The 12,531-nt window shown below is 44.1% G+C and overlaps 1 protein-coding gene across 1 annotated transcript in view; it reads left to right on the forward strand.

Moving 5' to 3' along the window:
* Positions 1-3,128, forward strand: part of myl13 (myosin, light chain 13) — an 8,114-nt gene extending 4,986 nt beyond the window's left edge. The window contains exons 3-7 of the mRNA XM_063219322.1: positions 199-348; positions 722-895; positions 2,276-2,353; positions 2,641-2,673; positions 2,859-3,128. Of these exons, the coding sequence (XP_063075392.1) occupies positions 199-348; positions 722-895; positions 2,276-2,353; positions 2,641-2,669 (431 nt within the window). The 3' untranslated portion in view covers positions 2,670-2,673; positions 2,859-3,128. The remainder of the gene's footprint in view (positions 1-198; positions 349-721; positions 896-2,275; positions 2,354-2,640; positions 2,674-2,858) is intronic.
* The last annotated feature ends 9,403 nt before the right edge of the window (positions 3,129-12,531 follow it).

Raw genomic sequence — 12,531 nt, forward strand, 5'->3', positions numbered from 1 at the left:
CAGATGTTGACAATCTACCTAATGCTACTTAGGCTTGACAACAGAACAATTTAAAGTCATTTTACTTAGTTCGGATCTATGCAGAGTGATCTGTCCTTTTTAGGCTATACGTGTTTATACAATCTGTGCTTGCCCCCTCTTCCTCTTGTAAGGTTTATGTTTCTCTCTCTCTCTCTCTTTCTCTCATATTTTCATCAGACTTCAAGGATGCCTTCCAGCTTTTCGACCGGACGCCGACCAACGAGATGAAGATCACCTTTGCCCAGTGCGGTGACCTGATCCGGGCCCTGGGTCAGAACCCCACCAATAAAGAGATCATGCATGTCCTTGGACGGCCAAAGGCTGACGGTGAGCTCCCAACAACAACACATGCAGTACAAACACATACATCACACACACATACTCACACATACACACACACACACACCAGGGGTGGAACTTAAGTTTTTTCCCCACCAGTCACGGTGGCAGGTAGATTTCAAAATCTACCAGTCACACACTGCTTCTACCAGTCAAAGTGACTGGTGGGTTGAAAATTTTACCAGTCACCACTGAAATGTACCCGTCATTGGCAGGTGGACGGGTGCTTATTTCCATCCCTGGCACGCACGCACGCATACATGCACGCACGAACACTCACACGCACGCACACACACACACACCTGTGGCTGTCAGCGATGGGATTATTTATTGATGTCACTCCATTTTCTGTTACCGACAGACATGCAGACCAAGATGCTGGACTTTGACCAGTTCCTGCCCATGCACCAGCACATCTGCAACGGCAAGGACCGCGGCACCTTTGAGGACTTTGTTGAGGGGCTGAGGGTGTTCGACAAGGAGGGCAACGGCACCGTCATGGGCGCTGAGCTCAGACACGTGCTGGCCACCCTGGGTGAGATATCTCGCAAAACGCCTCGCCATGCTGTGCGGGATTACTCTTGCACACATGCAGTCTTTACAGAGAACTTGGCTAGCTGTGTGTGTGTGCTCAGGGGGATTTCTTTGGATGTGGGTAGTTTAGTGAGCGGATGTGTGTGGGAGAGAGAGAGAGAGAGAGAGAGAGAGAGAGAGAGAGAGAGAGAGAGAGAGAGAGAGAGAGAGAGGGAGAGAGACACACACACACACACACACACACACACACACACACACACACACACACACACACACACACACACACACACACACACACACACACACACACACACACACACACACACACACACACACACACACACACACACACACACACACACACACACACACACACACACACACTATCTCATGATGTCCAAATCCCATCCCCAAAATCCTCCTTGGCCTCATCCTGAGAGTGCCGTGTACCCCTCTTTACAAATTAAACAGATCTGAGACCTTGGGTATTTGCACAGGCCCCACCACAGAGTCTGATCAATCTCATTACAATTCCAAGGGGTGGCCTCCAGTGGCGGAACAATTGCACACAGGGCCCCTGATCAACACACTTTTAAAGGGCCCCCTATACAGCTTGCCAAGCCCACAATAGGGCCCCCAACACCAATAAGAGAGGGCCCTGGGCCCAGGGGCAAGTGCCCTGCTCGCCCTCCCTCTATAGCTCCGTCCCTGGTGGCCTCCCGTCCCCTTCTAGATATATCATCTCTGCCAGATTGTGCCTTCGATGCCTTCGCTTGCGCTTGACAGAGCGAGTGCGGCAGGTCTACGGTAGATGGCGGTGGACTTAACCTCCGCTTGAGGTTGTCACTTTTGATTTGAGTGAGACTTGCCTGCCGGCAGCAGACGGGGCGGGTCATTTATTATTCCAGTCGAGCCCCGTCTGTCTCTCACAGATGACATGTTTTATAGGAAGCGGGAGAGGACCGGGAGCGGATTGTACTACGGCGCATACTTAATGTTCGAGACCTCATTAACTTTGGTGTTAAGTGTACACAGCAGAGAGCGATTGCCATCAGTCTGCTGCTCGGTTCCAGTACGCCGAAGAATTGCCAACAGAGTAAAGGGAACCATGTGATGGATGGCCTAATGATATAGACTATTGTACTACCCCCGCCTTCTCTCTCTCTCTCTCCTTCACTTTCTCTGCCTCTGCCTCTGCCTCTGCCTCTGTCTCTGTCTCTGTCTCTGTCTGTCTCTGTATCTCTCTCTCTCTCTCTCTCTCTCTCTCTCTCTCTCTCTCTCTCTCTCTCTCTCTCTCTCTCACACACACACACACACACACACTCTCTTTGTCTCTCTCTCTTTGTCCATCACTCCATTCATCCCTCTCTTTGTGTAACAGGTGAGAAGATGAAGGAGGGGGAGGTGGAGCAGCTGATGACTGGGCAAGAGGATGCCAATGGCTCCGTCAACTACGAGGGTAAGCAGGACTACAGGGAGAGGCCAGCCTACATGATGCACAATGCATCGCCTACATAGCTGACAGCCATTAAATAATGAGTTGGAGGCCTACTTAAAATGCAAATTACACCTCTCCTGCTACTTACTGCAGTCAAATGATAGGCCAAAGATGTCATGGACTGAGTTGTACAAAATGCACAAGTTACTACTTTGCCTTTACCACTCAATTCATTCTTCATGACAGTGGTTGTTGTTTTGTGTGATGGCCAGGCACATATTAATTGCTCCTTCTGTTTTACCTTACAGCCTTTGTAAAACACATCATGGCAACATAAAAAGGTATGAACATGTGACAAAATAAACCTTCATCAGCACAACTTTTAAGAAAAATATCATTTAATTACAAATTAAAAAGCAAATTATTAAATGACCACATATGATGTTCTGATATGTAATCCTTTACCTTTCTCTTTCTCTTTCTCTGTCTCTTTTTCTTTCTCTTTCTATTTTTCTTTCTCTTTCAGGTTGCAGATGATACCTTGCAATGAGCTGAAGACAATCATGCCTCCCTTTTTATATGAAACCCTTGCCGCATGTGCAGTCAACATATTGACGTATGTGCGGTTGCTCCTGTTCAAATTCTTTACCTCGATTTGTCAACTTCCTGTTTTTGTAATGATGCTCCACATCTATTGAAAAAAAGACTAAAAAAATAAGAAAATAAATGACTGTATAAAATATACATGTTCATTATTCCATGACACATTGGAAAATAAAAGCTATTTTGCACCGTATCTTGCTGTAATTTGTTTCTTTTATGAAAGTAGTTTGAGTGTGCCTTCACTTGCAGGCAGTAGTTTATCACCATTAATGAAATGGGATTCAAAAACAGAAGGCGACTGGGAGCTAATGAAGTATGGTTCAAAAACCCAATAGTGTTTTTAATGTGCTTTAAACTTGCCTGAAGAAACATTTCTATTGCCTTGCTCATTAGATGTCATATTTATTTTCAGTTAAATCTTTGTAAGAATTTGGTTCACGACAAAATTTAATAATGAGCAACAGACTTCCTCTCAAGCTTACAGAATATCTTGATCACATAGAAAAAGAAAAAAATGAAATCGCTCTTCTAAAAAATGGCCAGCAGATGGAGCCAGGAGTCAAACAGACAACAAGAGAAGAATTCAATGCTGTTTCTAGAGGGTAGACCTAGAGAGACTCCCACAGACCTGTAATCACCACCACCATGTGCCCAAATTATCATACTGAAGCAAGCAATAAACCCAACCACTCAGTGAAGCTACAAAAGATTTAATTAAAGGTGTCTGTGCTCATAACAGAAATTTGGTTTCCTGAAGAAAAATATCTTTAATCCTCTGCCCAAATAGATAATGAAGTTTTCTTGGATAATATAAATATAACAAAGCTTAAGAGACCAAAATGTACTTAATTCCCATCACATTCCAAAAACTTAATCTTCATTACATGACAAAGCTCTGCTACTTCCTAAATCAGGACATTAACTCAGTGCATTGTATTGATTGAGATCAGTAGGATGCGGTGTCATGCTGTGCGGCACAACGTCAAATGTGTCATTTCATCACCCAAAAGTGCTCGTAGGGAGAGTGTGTAATTCATCGTGAACACAGCACAGCACACAGTACTACACTGCACAACACATCAGCTCCATCACAAACAGATAGCTCCTCTCCCACATAGTGAAAACCGAAAGCCCAACTGGGAAACTCCAACTCCCATTGTCATTGTGACACAGCACTCCACAGCACACAAGTGTTCACTGCACACTGCACACAACGAAATTGCGTTTATGCTTCAGCCGTGCAAGGGGGCAGCCCCCAATAGCACCCCAAGGGAGCAGTGTGGCGGGACAGTACCTTGCTCAGGGTACCTCAGTCATGGAGGAGGATGGAGGAGAGCACTGGTTAATTACTCCCCCCCACCAACCTGGCGGGTCAAACTAGCAACCTCTGGGATACAAGTCTGACGCACTAACCCAAGGGTGTCAAACTCAAATTGACTGAGGGCCTAAATAAAAATCAGGAACAAAGTTGTGGGCCAAACTCAACATTTATTTAAAAAATTGGACAAAAATTATGCGTACATGCACTTCATACTCATAGTTGAATATCACACACACTCTTTCCCATCATATTTGTATATATAGTTTTGTATCTGGACATCCTGTGACACACCAAATTTCAAAAGTCTTGTTACTCTGCACATTAATGCTTTATGTGGGCCAACTTCAATACACGTTTTGGAAAGATCTCGCGGGCCAAATAAAATGGCTTTGTGGGCCAGATTTGTAGCCTGGTCCTAACCATCCCATAATACTCATTTCATTTCGTATCGTGAGGCTACCAGATTTGGCCCCCAGGCCTGAGTTTGACATCCCTGCTCTAACCGCATCCAGGGAAGGGACAAAGGTGGGGACAAAGATGACTTTGTCCCAGGCCTGATCAAAGTTTGTCAGCGGCCCTGATCGCATCCATGTACACTGTAAACACAACGTCGTAGATGATGAACAAGCTGACAATGGTCCTCTGACGTCATGTGCCATGTTGCCACTCACCACCACTCCTTTGGATGGTCCTGATGAGCTGGCCCATCACTGCCGCTTCCCAGAAGAGCTGTTCAGTGTTCACTCAGGAGGACCGCAGTAATTGCTTCCCCCCACCACCACTAGATGGCAAAAGCAGGGCGTGCATAAATTCTGGGCTTCAATCAAGTGAGGACAGCTTGAAAGACGTGAAAAGTGACCTCTTTGCTGCAATGGTTGGGAAAATCCTTGTGTTGATTGGTTTGACTCAGTTGTCCCCTATCCTCAAGCACACTGGCTATAAGACACATTCAGTGCAACAACAATGCTGATTTGCTCGGCACACAACAGCAGAAACCATGTGGACCTACTCTTTTCAAGTGAACCTACCCTTTTTCTAGAAGTATTGTCCTTGTCCTTTGCATTTCTCAACTAGTAAATAATTACAGCACTCGTAACTTGTAAAGATATGCTATTGACTGACCTCTCTCAATGCATACAATGTAATGGGCTCCCAATTCTGGGCTGCCTCTTTCCCTGGGCCTGGGACAACTGTCCCCTTTGTCCTCCCCTGTCGCTTTCCCTGATTGGTATGGGTGTAGTTCGAAAAACAAGATAATGGAGGTAAAATGACAGTAGTTGAAGGAGAGGATTGTGCACATCCCAGGAAAGGTGCAGGACGAAGGTCAACTGTAGTTTTCAGAGTGAGGAGTCTGCACACTTAGAATACTTTTTGTTGTGTTTTATTTTTTCATGGCAGGATAACGTTTCGACCTCAACAGTCTTCTTCAGATTCTGAAGAGATCTGAAGAAGACTGTTGAGGTCGAAACGTTATCCTGCCATGAAAAAGTAAAACGCAACAAAAAGGATTCTAAGTGTGCGGACTCCTCACTCTGAAAATTACGGTAAAATGACAGTAGCCTAAGAGCAGTAGCAGCAGGACTAGAGATGGGATGGGACCAAGTTACTAATTTGCAAGTCACAAGTAAGTCTCGAGTCCTTCCAATCAATTCACGAGTCCACATCTCTGGTGGGTGCCGTAGCAGAGCCAGAGAGACTCATAATGTTTTGTAGAAGACCTCCACGTACTCCCACCCACTGAGGTTCCAGAGATCACATGTCAGAAGGGATTCTGCACACTTAGATCCACACAAAAGGTGCATCACTTCATATTTTATTACCCTATTCATTTAGTAAATAGCCTAGACGAGAGATATAAAGAGAAGATGTTTTGTATTATTTAAAATTGCAATTTTTATAAGTAGGCCTTCATTAAAAATACAACACCTTTCTCAACGCAAGACAAGGGCCTATTACAAAGGAGAGCGAGGAACTTCTGAGAAATCAGTCAAAAACAGGCAAGGCACTTAGCTCTATGGTATGCAGCTGTGAATGGTTTTAATCCCAGAGGGGGAAATACAATGCTGTGACTGGCTGTCTGCCTCTGCACTCTATTGGAAAGCTTTGTGTTTCGAGAATAGCACCAGTGTTCATAGGCATGCACCTACTGGACAAAAAAATGCCCTTATTGAAAGTTATTTTTCTTGGATTTTCTTGCTTTTTTGCGACTATTTACTGTAGTCCATGTTGACATGATCATCTAGAAATGCTTGATGATGATCAAAAGCATGTGAGAAAAAAAAGTCCCCATACAATATATAAGATGTATAGATTAGTAAGGCAGCCGGAAGTTTCACATGTCCCCTGTGCCCCCCCCAAGTGCTCTCCAAAATGTCTTATCTGTGCAATCCACTACCGGTGTTACATAATAGCTGGTGTCTGAAACAACTGGTTACCCAGATGTCAGAACCAACAGTGACAGTGATAGGCGATGTCAATGTCATCAACAAAATGTCACTCTTAATAAATATAATTGACCAATCACTGTAATTCTCACATCTTCGGTAATCCTTGTTATGAGGTGTGAGTGAACATCTCTGTCCATTTCAACATGAAGCATTTGCCTCAGATGAGATAATGTCGAGGCATCTCATCTCCTGAATCCATGCTTGCAGGGAAGCCGACAGGGTGGGACAAAGGGGCAGTTGTCTTGGGCTCAGGGACAGAGGGGGCCCAGAATTGGGTTCTCATTACATTGTATGTATTGGGCAGGGGGCTATTTCAGATGACTTTGTCCTGGGCCCAGCCAAAGCTGTCAGCGACCCTGCATGCTTGTATTGTATAATAGCATGGCCTTTGGATGCACTCTCTGTCCCCGGCTGTCGACCTCCACTCCGCTTCATGCCACGTACTAGGCCTTCCGTACAGACAGCAGCTCTACTACTACTACTCCCTCTTTATGTTGACAGCACAATCGGAGAGCAGAGCACACGTCTTGGCTGGACCTGACATCGGCGCTAATTTAACTGGCCACTGCTCTGGGTGCCGTTGACATGCTGGGTTGTTGTAGATGGGTGTGGACTGAAAGTGGCTGGTGAGTGATGGCTACAGTAGGCAGTAGGCGGTTGATGAAGCAGAGTTTTGCATTGAAAATATGTTGCTACCAATTACCTTCTGTTGAGAAAAAAAAGGTCGCACATTCCTTTGGATTTTTTCTTCTTTAAGTTATTTTTTTCTTTTTATTCATGCACTGGCAAGCATGATGACGTTTTGACCTCTCGGTCTTCCTCAGATTCCAAGCTGCCAATTACCTTACCTGACAGAAATATATTGTATTTACATGAAGATATATTTTTAAGCCTGTTCCTTTCCTACCCCACAGAAAGGAGATGGTTGACATACTGCACTGTACTTCACATGGCAATGGTATTTGTATTTGATCATAAATACATTAAGAAACAAGAAATCTATATCACTAATGAGTAAAACAGATTCATCAGCCATAAGAAAACAGTTGAATCCACAGAAGGATGAAGAGAATATGTCAGCTCTGCCATAATTCTGGCATATGGCTACGAGAGATATGGGTAAAAATGATTAGATTGGCCAACAGTCTTAGACAGACAGAGGAAGTCATTAGTAAAAGAAGAGGGCAGGTTTTTGTTATGAGGATGTCTGTGAATGGTTATCTCAGTATATTATCTGTCCCTGGCAATGGACATCTAACCATGTGTGACAATGTGCGATATTGTAATTACTAGAAACGAGATCCCCTTTCACAATACGTTTTAATTACACATGCATCTCTCTCGGTATCTATGCCAGAACCAGACTGTGTGTCCTTTTGTTCCCATGACACCAGACTTAACCCCGGGACACCCAGGCCCCTCTCGCCTCTCTGCCGCCTGCTGTCACAAGTATCGTTTCCACTCTCACCCGATAATTATTGACACCCTGAGGTTACACTACAGCCTCATAGGCTGTGTTTTGTTCAGTGGGTATACCATACCACAGTGGCATTGACACAGCATTTTACAATGACAATATGTCCACAGAGTGCCATCTATATGAAAATATAGGCATTTTCTGAAATGAAGTGCCAAGTTGGTTGTGGGGTGACATGTGTTTGCTATGCAAATCTATGCAAACTGTATACAAACAGCTTATGGACCTAGATGACTAGACTCTATACAGTAGGCCATATTGTGTTTTGTGTGTCTTTAATGTGCGTTTACATGTGGATTGTGGAGAAGTGTCATGCAAGACAAATTTCTGTGCAAACAGACAATAAAAGGTTATCTTAAAATCTTAAATTGCCAAGGTACTCCTTTAGACCAGTAATTGCTAGTCCGGACCCGCCCAGAGTTGTGAAAACCAGGAAAAGGTTTACGACGCAGAGGGTGAAAGGACAAGACACTTTCTATAATTTCTACTCATTCCAAAAACTCCACTATACTGGCAGATATAACTAAAGCTATAACTAAACTATACAGTTTTCCCCAATGGCTTTCACAAATTCCTCACACTTGCTGGACTTTTTTCCCCAAAACACAGCACACAAATTCAACTCAGCTCAAAATGCAAAAGAGATTTTCACTATCGCAAAAGAAGTACTGTTTTCAAAACATTTCAGTTGTCCAGGGCCCAGGGAGAAAGGGGGCTTGTATTGCTCGATTGTACTACGAAGAATTGGGTGGGTGGGGCCGTGGGGGGGCCTTTCAGATGACGTTCCGGGCCTGGCCAAAGCTGTCAGCAGCCCTGTGTGTGTGTGTGTGTGTGTGTGTGTGTGTGTGTGTGTGTGTGTGTGTGTGTGTGTGTGTGTGTGTGTGTGTGTGTGTGTGTGTGTGTGTGTGTGTGTGTGTGTGTGTGTGTGTGTGTGTGTGTGTGTGTGTGTGTGTGTGTGTGTGCAGTATATGGTTAATATCAAGTATGTTTGACAGTGTTCCAAACCGGATTCAGAGTTCAGTAGAATTCCACATGCATGGTTTATAGCAAAGGGTAAACAAACTGTTATATTGAATATACTGTTATACTGAAATATTGAGATCTTTTAAATAAATCAAACTATTCTAGAGGTCCAATTACTGTTGAGCTGACACCTGTTTCGTTGGCAACACGTTTGTTTTCATTGTGAAAAGAGTGACAGTTATTCCTCCAGGGCCGGCCCAAGGCATAAGCGAACTAAGCAGTGGCTTAGGGCACCCAAGACACCAGGGCCCCCCTGTGAGCAGCAAAGATCAAGGAAGGCCACAGTTTTGTTAAACACACTGTGTATCCTATAACAGTGGTTGCCAACTTTTCTTCTGTAGGGCTCCATATTTTTTTCCTATAGTATTATTATTAAGTATCTGATGCTGAGTAGGTGGTGGTATGAAGGGCTCCCGAATGAAATTTTGCTTAGGGCCCCATAAAGGCTTGGTCGGGCCCTGAAACCGTCAAACATTCATGGTAAACACCATAGCCATGTCCCACAGTGCAATCACACAAGCAGTTTGTGCTTTGCTTTGCCCGTTTACCAACCCCCTGGAAACCCGACTCTCCCCCTCTCATCCCTAAATGCATCGCTCTCACAGGTATATCTCCACGCCTGTCTCCAGACCCGTCTGTGGCTTCATCAGAGCGGAGAGATTACACCGCACTCACTCACCCACACACTGTTGCATATTAGCGTGGTGGTTATTAGACCTGACATTTATAGTGAGTGTGGCTAGCCCTATATGCTGCAAACTTGTGCTAATTACTCTTGAGTAGCGACGGCCTTGCAAAACCTCTGCTGCTGAGTCTGGCTCGATGATGAGTCTTTCAGCTGAAGAGAAGACAAGGTTGTCACGGACCTCGCGGACAGAGTTGTCCAGCGCTCTTTTAAAAGAATGACCTTTGCTGTGTCTTTGAACAGTTTAAATAAAGGGGACAGCTAATTGCTGTTTGTTTGAAAGTACTTGAAAAGAACCACTGCTTCCCACAGCTGACATGAGCACAGAATTCGTGTCACAGCAGCATAGGCCTACGGAACAATGTGTGAGCCCATGCATAGATGTAGGCCTATTATTGACAATTGTGCTATTTAGTGAATCTTATGTACAAAGCATAAGGAACAAAACTGTGATTCAAAATTGTTTTCTTCATATTGCAACTGGTTGATTCTGTGCTGATACACTACTCCTGGTCATTTAGAAAGCTCTTGACATGGATCTCCTTTTATTCTTTGTGACATGAATAATATATAGGCCTATATATAAATGCAATGCTTCAAAAGGGAAAAGTTTACCGCACAAAGTCAAACAAGTGTGCGGTAAACTTTTCCCTTTTGAAACATTGCATATTCCTGCGTTTACCAGCAAGCTGTGCATTAATCTGTGAACTTTTGCATATATATAAATGTATTTATAGATTCGAGATATATATGACTAATGAGATGTGAAACGTGGAAACGTGAGCGTGCCTCAATCGACTATTCCATCAGAATGCCTCTTTGTAAAGCTCATACAAGCATGGAAATATATCCTATTGCATATTCACACCAGCCAAACTGCATTCAGTCAATCATATATAACAAGTTGTAGAAATACATATCTCTGTTGCGTGTTGAAAACCTGTGAAAAGCATGACTTTCACATGCTGCTGCAACAACGTTGCATGCCTGGCTGGTCTATAATGCTGGGTACGGTAAGTGTCTAGCTTTGCCCTCTGTTGTTATTGGGGAAAGAGACCCATGCACTGCCCACCTGCTGACGCTTCCTAGGAACCCAATGGACACATTCTATGTGTTTGCCTTCTTTCCAGCTGATGGCCTGGCTAATCTGGCGTGAAGACATCATTTCATGATAGCTAGGCTAAGTTTGGCTCGTGTTTTTTTTTTTTTTGGTCTATTACTTCCACAGATTCTCTCATGTGGAATACATTGCAAACAGAAAAAGTGACAACTCTGACGTCAAGCCAGAGAGGAGCTTGTAAGAAAAAAAAACATTGACAAAATGATTGACTGAATGTAACATGTAATGTTTTAAAATGGGAGGTTGTAAGGGAATGCAATCCATCTTTGCTTGTGGGGGTGAGATGTCAGTATGATGTCTGAGGTATACGTGAAATTATATTTTGCTGTCACTGGGACCTGAAGGTGACGTTTGCCTCTCCTGTGCAAAACACCTGCTGGTATTTCAAGATTGCAAGATTGCAACAGCTTTGGACAGGCCCAGGACAAAGTCATTTGAAAGCCACCCCCCCACATTCAAAACATGCAATGTAATGAGGACCCCTCTCTCCCTGGGCCCGAGGCACCTGACCCCTGTGTCCCTCTTTGTAGCAGTGGGGGCAGTAGCCAGATGGGATGCTAAATGTTTGTAAGGCCCAGGGATTAAAATTAACTTTTTTCACAACCATCCCGAAAATCATTGTGAACCGTCCCGAAACGTCCCGAAAATGTTCTGATTTTTTTAGGGTGACCATTCTGCGACAGTGAAAAGACTGACATTTTTGGACGGGGGGTTTGGGGGTTCTCCCCCAAGAAAATTTGTGTTTCTTAGATGCTATTTCGTGCATTTTAAAGCATTTTAATCAACCAATCAACCAGGTGTCTGGGTTAATGCTGTGCCGGACATCGGACAAGGCACTGAAAAGATGGACGGTCTGTCAATTTCGGCTCAACGACAGTAGGCTTTTAGTCTGGCGGTCAGCCAAACCCCTACAGCAAAAAGCTGTACAGGGGTCTGGTGAAGCTCAATGGCTGTGTGGGCGGGATAAATGGCTGTCTGTTAAATTGCCTCTACACTTAACGCCACGCAATAGAATGCCGCAACAACCAATCACCTTGAATCCCCACACAGCAAACTGTGGGGCGTAGTCGCCAATAGTTCCAGGAGATACCTAGAGGTATCTTCCTTTTCATCCGAATTTCAAACTCTGCGGTCGGTCAGCCTTTAGCGGCATGCAGGCTTCAGACCCCCTCTGACCCTGCAAAATAGCCTACAGCTAACGGATGTTTGCACACATAACCCACTCAATATCACAACACAGTGTTTACATGGGTTAACGTGTGTTTTGACCTTAAATAACTGTTAAGATTACCCAGCCAGCTTAAAACATTGAGGGATTAAATGGTAATGTGTTGTGCTTTAAGCCTCGCGCACCATCCAACGTACTTTCGCCAAAATATGAAATGAAATGGTAGTAGTTTGGGATGGTCAGGATCAGGCTAGAGTGACCTATTTGGGTCAAATAAGTTCATGGTGCATTTTTACATCAATTTGTGGTAGCCACGTTATTTATAATCACTATAAATTAAGAAAAAAATGATGTT

The sequence above is a fragment of the Engraulis encrasicolus genome, chromosome 16, assembly GCF_034702125.1.
Source record: "Engraulis encrasicolus isolate BLACKSEA-1 chromosome 16, IST_EnEncr_1.0, whole genome shotgun sequence".
Taxonomy (NCBI): domain Eukaryota; kingdom Metazoa; phylum Chordata; class Actinopteri; order Clupeiformes; family Engraulidae; genus Engraulis; species Engraulis encrasicolus.